This window comes from Sylvia atricapilla, chromosome 17, assembly GCF_009819655.1.
Source record: "Sylvia atricapilla isolate bSylAtr1 chromosome 17, bSylAtr1.pri, whole genome shotgun sequence".
NCBI lineage: Eukaryota > Metazoa > Chordata > Aves > Passeriformes > Sylviidae > Sylvia > Sylvia atricapilla.
In genome coordinates, this window is record NC_089156.1 from 9,763,441 (window position 1) to 9,776,041 (window position 12,601).

A 12,601-nucleotide genomic window follows, 5' to 3' on the forward strand; every position below is an offset into this window, starting at 1 on the left:
CCCTCCTGGCTCCTACCTTGTTTTCAGTGGGATGGCAGTGCTGGGGGAACGTTTCCATGGATGTTTTGTCAGCAAGGAGCCATTTAACAGCACAGTGGAAGCACATCCTACAATGGCTGTGCAGTTTCCAGCAGTTCAGCTATGAATCAAAACTCAGCCAAAGCAGTGTAAGAAGGGCTTCCAAATAAAGAAAATCATGGGTTGCTGCTGTAAAAAGCCTTGAAATTGGGTAAAGAGGACTAAAAAAGCACATAGACTTGCTTTCAGGAACTTACAGCATCAACTTAAAGGACTTTTGAAGCTGGTTATAGTTTTAAAGAAGATACAGGTGTTTGGAATTCTGAGCTTCTTTCCTACATCAGCCTCAAGCTGCCTCAGAGAGAGGTTGGACTTTGTTGTTACACAACAGTCTTGGTCCTAATATTAAACATAATCACAACCCTCTGCTCCTCTCTTACAAGAAGGTGCAGAGAGAAATTAATAGGGTTTCCTTCCTTTCACTGTCTTAATGTCTGTGTTGTACTGATTCCCTCTTTTCAAGACAGGGAGACTCAAAACGTGACTGAAAATGTCCAAAAAGTGGTTTTGGGGATTATGTGTCTGATTCACGCTAAGCCAGAAGTACCTTGGAGAATTTAATAGATGATAATGTCACTTTAATGTACAAAAAGACAACAAAAAGATAATTAGTAAAAAACCCACTCCAAATACAATGTTAGGAAAAATACCTGTGTGTGGTGTAATGTGCAGTACCTTTGGTTTTTCCTCCAGCACACAGAGCATGTCCATCTTACACTGAAAGGGTTAAGTCAGGCTTTAAGAGAAGTAGCACCTGGCTGAGGGAAGCAGGGCCTTTAGTTTTAGCTGGAATTATACAAATGTCAAAGAAGGAAAAAAAAAAACCAAACCCAAAAGCAAATCCAATTTATTTTACAGTCCCAGACTAAGAAGCAGGAGCGTAACAAAACTTCAGCTGAAAGTGCTCAATGTTCTTTAGTTTAAATATAAAACCAGAACGAGTCAGCTTGAAAAATGCTATTTTTACCCCTCTTGTAACCTTTGAAATGCTTAGCAGAAGACAGGCAATGCCAGGCAGACGGGTTTGTAAAGGCAACAGCACTCTTTATTCCCTCTGGAGGAATGCCCACGGCTCCATCTCTTACCTCCCACCCTGTCAGGAGCTCACCACGAGTCCTGTTCCCTTCTCCCAACTGTGACAGTCACAGGAATCCCCTTTGCAAAGAAAGAAATTCCAACCCAGCCCACTGTCCCTGTGCAGGACAGTTTTCCCATTCCTGCAGCACTCAGGAAGGTGTTTTTAGAGATGGAAGTTGTCCCAGGGAACACCAGCAGCGTGGAGAGGACAGTCCTAGTGTACACTGAAGGGACTTGTAATAATTTCCTATGTAAAACAATGGATTATTTGTTTAAAACAGGGTTCCAAGTTGCCAACTGCCCCACTGGTTATGATCAAGTCCATTTTATAGTGATTTTACATTGGTTAATTAATAGTTGGTCACCCAGAATCACCCAGTTTAGCCTGAGGAACAGGAGCAGTGTTAGGAGCAAGCTCAGAGCAGCTGTACCAAAGGTTCCTCCAGCCCTGCCAGCCAGAGCAGAGGGATATTGCTCACATTTAACAACTGTAAGGCTTTCCTGTGGCTATTCATCGTGTACCTGTGGAGTGCACTTGAGAGTCACAGTGTGAGTACTGTAAACACCGAGAGAAGTGCAGATAAAAGAGCTACAAAGATCCTGTGTGGCCAAAAACCTGAGGAAAGCTGGTTAAAACAGACCTAGGAATCGTTACAAGACCAGTTCTGATGTGTGTAGGTCTAGTGGCTTGGTTTAAAATCAATAAAAATATTCAGGTAAAAAAATAGATGTATTCACATGAAGGACAAGCGCTGGGGTTTTAAAAAGCAACACACGTTTCCCTTGCAGAATTACAACTTCTCTTCCAATAAGGACACACAAAAATCTCACCTGAATTCTTTTCCTGGCTTCGTTTAGCACCCACACTCAGCCATGCACACTAAGAGTTCCCAAAGAAGCACCTGTATCTATCCCTTAATTTCTTGCTGCCCTCTGAGCAGGGGAACGAGCTGGTTTGGAATCACTGCAGAAACTGCTGCTGTATTGGACAGATGGTCCCATTTCAGCATCTAAAATTTCACTGGCTACTTGTTTTGTCCTTTTTCAGAAAGCACTGGTTTAATCTGGAGCTTGGATGAGCTGTTCAAGTATAAAATTATCCCTCTTGAGCCAAAAATCTCAGTAACTAGAGGAGAGATAACCACATCTAAACAAAACTAACAGAAAACATCTGTCAGCATGAAAAACTACCGTGTGTGTTGTACAGGCAGGGAGATGCTCTTCCATGAAACAGCTGGAAAAACAGGCAATGGCTTTGAATTATTGAGAAATAATGAAGCAGATGAGTATTTCTTTGGTAAGTAATGAAGTTTCCCTCCTGAACTCCCCATCAATCAGGCTTTCAAGCTTTACTGCAATCCTACATCCTGATGCAAAGCAAAATTTCCATCTGCTCTTCAATAAATAAGTTTAGATAAAAACGTTTCCTTCAAAGCTAAGACTGCATGGTTGGGGATCCAAATGTGGAGTTCTGGGATCTAGAACTCCCTTCAAACAAAAATAAATCAGGTTTTTGCAGCTGATGCCAACTTAGAAGGCAGGTGAAATGTTTCCTTAATCAATCCAGGAAATGGTCTTCAGACTGACAGCTCTGAAAACCTCCAGTTTTACACAGATTTGGTCATCCCTGCTTCAGGAGGTCACTTAGGAGCTATTTTTCCACAAGAGAGAGCTGTAGAACTTGCTGAAGCTCTGCATCTTCCTTTTCCTTACGTTGCTTCTCCTGTTCCTCCTGCTCCCTCACAGACAACTCCATGGCAAGCTGCAAGTCTCTCTCAAAGCTGGAAGTTTCACTGGAACTGCTGCTGTGGGAGTTCCCTGTTCTTGTCAGAAAGCTCTCCTGCAGTGCCCTGATGGAAAAGAACAACTCTGAGAAGTAAAAGAGACAGAGCCTGTCTCATATTCGTAGCAATAATCCTTCCTGGCAATTGTTTTAGACAAACATGAAAATCTCTCCCAGAGGGGAGAGAACAGTTTGAGGATATGAGGGCAAGCTGTTCCAACACCTGTAAAATTCCCAATGTCAAACCTGGATTCCTTTGAATCTTTCATAGATACCAACAGTTATATTTTCAACGGGCCTCTAAAAGCATCCTTGCCTGGTTTAAAGGACTTTCCATCTACAGAAGAACCCAGAAGATTCAGTTCTTGGTTTCTTTGCACTTAACAGCAGAAAGACTCCACAGACACCAGAGCCCATTTTTTAAGTGTTCATTAAACCTATGTTTTTAAGGATTACATAAGGATTTTTGAAAAGAAAGAGCTGCCTTGAAGTGTGCACCCTCTAATAACCAAACACACAATGCAGAGGGATCAAATTCAGAGTTTTAAGAGCAAAAGAGAAAGACTGGGTTTGTACATTGGGTAAAGAATCTGTTGTGTGCACAGATGAGCCCAACATCTGGAAAGAACTACACAACATAAACCAGGGAGGCCTAGTTTGGAGTTCTTGTTCCTTGGAAAAGTTGGAAGAAGCACAAGAAGAAATCTCAAGTTTTGTGCATTTGCTACTCGTATACACCAAAAAAAAAAAAAAAAAAAAAAAAGAGCCTAATTGCTTCATGCTACTGCTGGGGGTATTTTTGCTCCTGTGGGGGTATTTTGCTTTTTCACAGGGTTTGATGTTAAAAAAAGGTACTTACCTCTGATACTGCATATTGAAGTCTGAGGAATATGCAACTTCTCCATTGGAATGCACCCCCAATTCCTAGAGATGGGGAGAGAGAATTTATCAGATCTGCAGAGTAACTCACTTAAAGCAACCCACCTTTATTTCTTCTTTGAAATCCAATATTTTTATCTTCTAAAGGTCTTAGAAATACTGATCCTACATAGGTTTCCTTCAGCTCTTGCTGCACAGTCCTTGCCCAAGCTGCCACTGCACAGAGCCCAGCACTCACTTTATTTGCCCCAGTCTCCAACAAGCTCTGCTGGATGGCAAACTGCATGATCTCATTATCCTCATCCTGCACATGGATGTTCCTGCCATCATCCTGGATGTTGTAGGATTTGGGGATCTCAAACACCGACTGGTCAACCTCGAAATTAGCACCTACAGAAGCCAAGTAAAAGTTAAAAAAAAAAAAAAATACACTGTGGCCTGTTTGTAACAAGTTGTAACTGAAAAGATTCTGATGAATGTTTTTGCAATGACGCATGGCAGCTCCCACTGTTCCAATCCCTGCAGTTCAGCTTCTCTCTCCTCATTCCAGGGACAGAGATGTAAAAAGGTGGGATCCCTTCACCTTCCCACCCCTTACCTGCATCACTCTGTGCACCTCCAGGAGAGGCTCCCTCAGCTGTCCTGCAGCTGTTCACATTTTCAAAAGTAATTCGGGCATTCAGCACGTGAAACAGGGGAACTTCTGCAAGGGTACAAGATTTTTGTCAAAATGAAACCTCTGCTCACTTCCACACCCACATCAAACCCTTACATGTTTATGGGATATATTCCACAACAGCTTCCTATAATGAGACAGCACAGAGGAACTCACTTCACCAAGAAGGTGGCTTTAGTTATTCTCAATCTCTCTCAAAGTTTTGCCAAATTTAAGGCACTGAAGCTAAGAGGAAAGGGGCCCACAGAAATGACATTGTCTTTAAAATGGTATTTCTGGATTGACTCCAGATGTACAAAACAACGTTCAGGTAGCAGTGAGACAAGTAAAAAGCCAATGTGAGGGTTTTTTCGTAAATAATATATTGCAAAAACAAAGAAAAAAAATGGACAAGACGCTACAACAAAAAATGCTAAATATTACCGATTTTGACAGGAAATCCTGGTGGAAATTCCAGAGTGATGAAATCCCTAAGTCTGGCAAAATGAGCACTGGTTCTGGCCATCAGGTCAATGATTGGAGTGACTTGTTCCATAAGAGACAAGGGGAACTCTTCACTCATCCACAGGGTTGCTTTAAATCTTAAAGACAAAGTAGGATAAAACCATCCTAAATTCACAGTTTAGGAACAGATGCAAAGCAAAACAGGCAGTTGGGCAGTGACAGGAGGTTACTAACAAGTAACAGCACCAGCCCAAATATTTGCTTTGACTCAGTGGAATTAAAAATAGATTATAGCTGAACACTTCAAGATCTCTCTTCTGATTAATTGAGAAAACCAGGGAGGAAAACCACACTGGATATTTGCAAATATGGTTTCCAGAGATAGCTGGAAAGAGACAAACTAGAAACAGATGAAATGGTATTTCTCACTTCTGTGTCCTAACAGTGACTTCCTTTGGTCTTCCTATGTCTCTGCCATTCAAATCAAATTCTGGGTTGAAGTATTCCTCCAGAGTGATATCAGTGGGATTGTTGATTGCAGCATACTCTGTTGTCCTGGACGTACTCTAGAAAGAGAGAGAGGAAAAAAATAACCTGAAAAGTACTGAACAGACAGTGGCTACCACAAGGAACTCTTCATTTATCCTTTGAGAAGTAACTCCTTCCCTATTTCAGACACAGTGACAGAGCCATAAACACCAGCTGTTATTTGACTGGTTTTACTGAGGTTAGAAATCTCCAAGCTTGTTAGAGACAGGAAAAATCTACTCAAGATACTTAGAGCTGGAAACCAACCAAAAATACACACGAGCCACACCATGTCCAGGCTCCAAATTCTTTAGTAAAAGTCAAAGCTTTGATGGAGAATTTGAACCCAAAATCTCTAAATCCCTGTAAATGTGCAATGCCATCCTGACAGAGAACCAGCAAATCCATTATTCACTGTTCTTTTGCAGCTTAGAAGCAAGGGAGCTTCTAAAGCCATGTGGAATCATGGAATGGTTTGGGTTGGAAGGGATCTTAAAGTTCACCTCTTTCCAACCAAATAAAAACATCCTCAGGGGAAATAATAACTTCATAATCAAAACTGCTGCCAAACTAAGGGAACAAGAGGTGACTCCACACACCAGGAATTCCAACTGGCACAGTGACCTGTGCTGACATCAGGCACCCACCTGAGCACCACATTCATGCTCCACTGTCCCCAGGAATGATTCCAGAGGGTTCCTGTCAGCTTCAGGTAACAGGAAGGAAAACAAAAACAGCCATTAGTATTAATTAGCAGTAAAACTGGCACTCAGGCCAGACTTCCAACCCAAAGGGAAGTTGTTCAGATCTCCTGTTAGTGTTACCAGGCAGGTCCAGGACCTACAGCTGATGGTATAAAATAGGTACAACACACAGAATAGAGCAAAGCTTTTCAGTGATTTCTATGATTAGTAGACCACAACAAAAATTCCAAGCAAACAAAGCCTCTGTGAATCTTGTATCCATGGCCAAAGTGAAGTAAGGGCAGGAACAAATTCCAGAGCAGAAAGTGCAGCCTTTTGAAACTGTCAGTAAACTTTCAGTAGAAGAGAATTTCTTTGTTTGTCTGCCCAGTTCTTCAGACACAGAGGAGGTGTCAGAGAGCCAAAGGGTTCTGTTTATTCCAGATTTTCCTATGGGGAAGATACCTTTATATCTCCTCTTCTCCTCTTCTGTTAAATGTTCTGTTCTGATCCGTGTGATCACGTTCACGTTGTTTGCCATGTAGACCTTAAAAAAAATACAGGGACAAAAACCAAGCAGCATCACAGGTTAAAAAAAAGAGTTCCCCAGTAAAACATCATGTACACAACACTAACTGAATCAACCTCAACACCAGACAGATATTCCCAAGAGATTTTAAGAACAGGCTTTACCTTGGCTTCATAACCATTGACACCTTCTGATTTTTCTGTCCTCCATACCCAGAATCCAGACGTGGTTCTGACAAAAAGGGAACACCACAAGTGTCTACACAGCTGCATTTCTACACAATCCCCCAGTTGGTTCTTCTAAGCCTCATTTTATATCACATCTGACAGATTATTAATGTCAGATACCTGGATAAATAGGTGGAGTCATGAAGAATGTCAAATGTGTCTGTTAAGACATACTGTGCACATTTACTCTAAGTATTCATGTGAGAATTCACTTATTTGTTACCAAATCTGAGTTCTTGTCCATCAGTTCCAGCATGTGGATTTGGGTGAAATGCAAACTAGCAGTGAGCAATTGACTAAATCTTAGAGGCTTTTTCCAACCTTAATGATTCTAACCTGCTAATATGATAAACTCTAACTTCTCTGTCAATGATTTCTTTCAACTGGGAACTTTTTGCCAAGCAACAGTGGCAATTTGACCAACCCATATGTCCTTATCTAGCAATTTGTGAAGCTCAAAAGTATTTTCAGACCTAGCCCTGAAAGTTTTAATTACCAAACCTTTCGCGAGTTTGTCGTTAAAACAAACATAACATCAAAATGTTTACTTGCTAAGAGAAACTCTCAGTCTCACCTTTCAAAAGCAATGTTTTTGGTATCAAGGCACGTGCTGATGATTGGAGATGTGAGGCGCCTCTCCACATCTTTCCTCTTGGGCGTCATCGATCCCAGCGTCAAACGCTTCATGTGCTGGGAGATCTCAAACCTCTCTGTCGTGACAAACTTCTCATCGTGGTTGATCTCGATGAGCTCTGCCCAGCCACCAGTGTCTGGTGGAGAAAAAGGTAACATATCAGGTTAAAAAAAACTCAGCAAGTGTTTCAGGGTGAAAAGCTGGGGGTGTATTGTGTATCAAACCCAGGTCTTTCCGCACTCAGCTGGGATCAAATTTGGAGATGGAACTAAAATTATTTTTTATATGTAGGGCAGCAGGAATGGAGGAGGGAAACAGAAAAATACTGGAATTTTAGCCCTATCACCAAATTTTTACCTCAGATTTACTCAAAGCAAAGAAGTCAAGCCATCATAAAACACTATCTCTACGGGACACAACGATGTAAGCATAAAACCTTCATAAACACCAGAGGCCTTTTGTGTGTAAAATCAGGATTTCTCACTGTGCCCAGACAGTATCTGGGGATCCGTGGTGCAGACAGGTGAACTCTTTACCTTCCCCCTTGAAGATGACAGTCCTCCTGCCCCTCTCCCAGCTCATGTTCTCGAAGCCCAGCAGGGTGATGTCGACGCGCAGCTTTGCCCGGCTCTTCCAGATGCGGCACACGTCGCTCGGGCACACCCTGGAAACCAGGGGCACTGGGAGAAACGGGAGAAATGGAAAGGGAAAACGTGCAAAACAGAGCAAATGAACTCAAGCACAGGGATTGTTCACTCCTGGGAATGTCATTCCAGAGGAGGTGAAATACTGAGCCTCTTTGGCTTAAAGAACAACCAGCTTGGGGCAAAAGTGGCCTAATTTAAAGATGAATATGGAAAGGAAGAAGATATTTGTTCAGACTGAAAGGTGTGAAATGGCATAAATCCCATGCCTGATAATCTAATAGTTTGATATTTGAAATATTTAGTCAGCTGTGAGGCCTGACATTCCTTTCAGGCAAGAGCAGGTACTTCCCAAACAGCCAGTGCATCCACAGATGACACACGATCACTTCAGTTGTGGGTGGCCAGTGATGGGTAAAAAACCCCAAGAAAAGTCATCAGCAATTGCAACAACAGCTAAATTCTCCACTACCAAAACCCAACCAACCAAAAAAAAAAACAGGAAACAAAGAATAATTGTGCAACAAAAGCACAAGAGGTTGTTTTGAGATGGAGGAGAGGAGGATTCCGGGGAGTGGATATTTCCCTGCCTGTGTTGTGGGATATTTGTAACTCATTTTTACAGCTTGGAACTGGTAATAAGGAGCAGGATTCTTACCCCAGCTAGTGAACTCCCATTTCATTTCCACATAAAAGTCAGGAGTCTGCAGAAGGAAAACACCTGATGAATACCTCATGAAATAGTTTGACACTCAGTGCAGCACTTCCTGTGAGCATTTCAGATAAAGGAGAGAAAAAAAAAAAAAAAGGCAAGCAGAACTGGAGAAATGATAAGCAAATGCTAAAACTGAAATTGGAAGTAGCAAACAGAGGCACTGCCCTGCCCCTGATGCTTTCTGGGGAGCTGTTCTTCCTTGTTTCACTGGAGGGGCAGTAACGCCTTCAAGATTCAGCCTCCAATGTTGGAGTACATGACAAAGGATTTAAATAAAGTCAAGGAAAACATGCCTCTCAGCACCATGGAATATGCAGGTTGGAACAAAATACAATTACCCAGCTGACTGCAGTAGTTCACTTAACTGAACTACTTGAATGAGAATTCAAGCAGTGATTTCAGTCTGGAGTGAGAGCTGACACTTCAATAAGTCATTACCTCGTTAATCTTCTGCAGTAACTCAGGAACTCCTCCGAGGGTCATGGAGGTCTGCTGGTAGTCCCGGTGCTGCAGGATCAGCTGGACCATCTCTGGATCGCCTGTGCTGACAGCCTCGTGCAAAACTGAAAGAAACACAGCCACAGCCTCGTGTCACTTTGCTTGCTGACCAAAACTCCACAAACAAAGAAGATCTGCTACTGAAAGAATCACAGCCCACAGGCTGCTCTCCAGGCTGCCCTTACCTGTCCATCCCTGCGCATTCTCCTTGGTCACATCTGCCTTGTGCTGCAGCAGGACCTTGACAGATTCGATGTAACCCAAGGAAACAGCCAAGTGCAGCAAGGTCCGGCCCCGTGGATCCCGCTGGTCAACATCCTGTCAGTGTCCAAGAGGGACAAATAATGCAGCTCATCAGAGCTTGCATGAACAGAGGGCTAATCCAGGAGTCAAGATTTCCCTGCCATTCCCACGGATCCGCTCCCAAACTCTACTGCGCCGCCCTTCTGCGGGGCTCTCGCTTCTCCGTGTGAATAAAAGGAGAAGCAGAACGGGGCCTGTGAAATGACCCAAAAGACTGTAGGGCAGGAGTTCTCCTTGATGCCTCTGAATTCTTTTTCTGTCATTATTTCCCCTCTGTCTCCCCCCAGAAGGCTCAGGAAGAGATGGGAGTTCCCGTCCGTGTGCGTCACCCCACGGACAGCCGAGAGCCTGAGACCCCACAGAGGGTTTAAACTGTACAACAAAAAGGGGGGGAAAGGGGGAAAAAAAAGGAAACAGGGCACACAGCACGGATTTTGGACAGCACTTTTGGAAAGGACAGAAGCAGATGGTGTTTCACAAAGCACACACGGCACAATGAGGAGTGAGGGCATTCTCTACACGTCACTAAAATAAAAAAATAAAACTACACAGGTACAAATATCCAAAACATGCAGGCACAACATACTCATACCTTACACATTTTTCACTATTAGCTTAGAGATTTGAAACAGAAGAGCATCTATAACTAAAGGAAAAGGGGAAAGTCAATAGCAGAATGAGAAAGGAAGGTTATTATGCACGTTAACAGCGTTATCTGACAGCTTCAAGTCAGAATATCTCACACAGAGTGGGAAAGCTTCGCTTTAAAGCATCTTCACTTCTGAGGTGGAACATTAATTAATTTGCTTCCCCACCTCCTGCAGCTCCAACACTGCAGCACAGACAGGTAAAGGGCTCCAAGGGTCCCTCCCCAGTGTCTTTGTGGCTGTTCCCTGGTCCCCACATGCCCGACCCCCTTTGCCACTCCAGCTGCAGCTGGGAACTGGCTTCAGTCCCTTCACACATCCCTCTGGCAGCAGGAAGCTCATCCCAAAGCAGCAGAGGGAAAGATATCTTTGGAATACTCCAAGAAAACAAAAAAACCAAGTGTTTAAAAGCAGGTAAAGGAAGTAAGAGAGTCCATCTTTACACGATGCTGGTTTCCAAAGGGAATGGAGGTTGAAATCAGCATTCCACGGGTGGGTGCTCCTGAGTGATCCCTGTTTAACCACAAACTCTCACAGGTGTCAGAAATAAACACACAGGAGCGACGTGCCAGTGAGGTTAAAGATTTTGTTAATGCAATAAGGTGACACAAATTTGATAAAAAGTGACTGCATTCCAAAGATTTTCCCAAACCAGGGCAGGAACATGCTCTACGCAGGAATTAGTAAGTCAGGTGCACTGTTAGAGCTGCAGGTGACAGTCAGGAGGTGGCACAGCTGGTCTTGGGCTCATGAACTTGCGGTGTCAGACATAATTAATTAATCAGCTCTGCTTATTAACTGTACCTCACTCTAGCCCCTGTCAGAGTTTTTCCACAGCAGCTCAGCCAGAAGGATTTTCTGCTGCTCGAGCTCTGCTGCAGCTTTCAGGCTGTTTCCTTACGTCATCATGTCCCAGAGAGGGGACAGCTTTGTGTTTTCTACTCTCCAGCATGGAACAATGATCCATTTTTATTGTTATTACCAGAGATACTGAAGACATTCCAAGCAATATAAAAACTCTGCCCCCGATCTTGGGCAGTGACAATTCTTTGGGAACTGATAGTGCTCCGCAAGGTGGGGGCTGGTTTGATGTCCAGCAGCAACAACCACCTTTGCTGCACATTGACTTCCCATTAAGATAAACTCTATTTATTGCTTTAATAAATAAATTAATGTCCATCACAGCTGCTCTCCTTGAGCGACTCCTGGCTAAAGAACTACTCTGCAGCTGCACTGGACTGCTCAGAGCAAAGCTTTACAGATGGGAAGCCAGCGTTTAGCGTCTAACGTTAAAAGTATATTCCTACATCTCCTTACATCACTCCCACACCACAAATAAACAGGTAACGAAGCGCAGGGATCCCTCAAGCCCAGCGCAGTACCACCAGGGTGCTTCTCCCTGGTACAGCAGCGAGCGAGGACCACCAAGCCCCGCACTGTGGCACAAGCTCTTTTGGGGCCACCAGGCCCCCAGCAGCCCCCTGAGGGCCCGAGTCCCCCGTTACCTGGTCCTGCAGCTCCTCGTCCAGCCGCCTGTAGTCGTTATTCCAGACCAGGACGTGCAGGGGGAAGGCGCTGCTGGCCTCGCCTGGGGAGCTCATCCCGGCACACACCTGCGGAGGGGCAGCCAGAGCCCCTCACTCTTCCCTCTCTAGATGCTGGAGATCCCAAGTTACTCAAGCCCTGACCCCTTCAGCTTCTCGTCTCTCCTAGCACCCACCTGACCCAGGTGTGTGTATGCGAGCCCGGGCCACGACCCCCTATGAATCCTTCACCCCTCTCCAAGGGCAGCCCCATGCAAAACCTCACCGTGGGGGTCTCCCCTGCTCCTGGTGCCCCTCGTAGCCCCCCGGTGTCCCCTCAGCCCCGCTCCCGGGGGTCTCCCCTCTCTCACCCCCTCAGCCGTCCCCGGCCCTCTTCCCTGTTCCTCCAGGGACGGCTAGGACGAACCACAGCGCGGCCGGAGCAGGGGGATTCCTCGCGATCCCCTGCGCTCCGCCGTCACGGACAACCGCACGGAAAACGGAAGCTGCTCCCCCTCCCCCTCTGCGGGTGGACAGATGGAACGTCCCGGCCGCGGCCGTCCCATTGCGTTCCGCGCGGGGGGAGCGCTCGGCGCTCACCCCGCCTTCGCCCGGCCTTGGTTTGGCTTGCCCGCCCGCCATGGCGGGTGAGGGCAGGGCTTGCTGCACCGCGGCCTGTCCCACCAGGCTTCCGAAGCCCCGTCTGTCCCGTTACCGGGGCGCAGCGGGCGGC

At 45.0% G+C, this 12,601-nt stretch overlaps 1 protein-coding gene across 2 annotated transcripts; it reads right to left on the reverse strand.

Moving 5' to 3' along the window:
* Positions 1-622: 622 nt before the first annotated feature.
* Positions 623-12,446, reverse strand: ANKRD13A (ankyrin repeat domain 13A). Of its 2 annotated transcripts, XM_066331547.1 has the most exons (16): positions 12,240-12,446; positions 11,851-11,958; positions 9,581-9,713; positions 9,336-9,460; positions 8,841-8,886; positions 8,075-8,218; positions 7,479-7,674; positions 6,842-6,908; positions 6,614-6,695; positions 6,113-6,171; positions 5,367-5,503; positions 4,917-5,074; positions 4,416-4,520; positions 4,056-4,207; positions 3,798-3,862; positions 623-3,005 (listed from the first exon to the last, which is right to left on the reverse strand). In XM_066331547.1, the coding sequence occupies exons 2-16, from the start codon at positions 11,944-11,946 to the stop codon at positions 2,807-2,809; spliced, it is 1,764 nt and encodes a 587-aa protein (XP_066187644.1). In that variant the 5' UTR covers positions 11,947-11,958; positions 12,240-12,446; the 3' UTR covers positions 623-2,806. The 2 variants fall into 2 exon arrangements, with proteins under 2 accessions (XP_066187644.1, XP_066187643.1); XM_066331546.1 differs by lacking the exon at positions 12,240-12,446 and having other exon boundaries at positions 11,851-11,969.
* Positions 12,447-12,601: the final 155 nt, after the last annotated feature.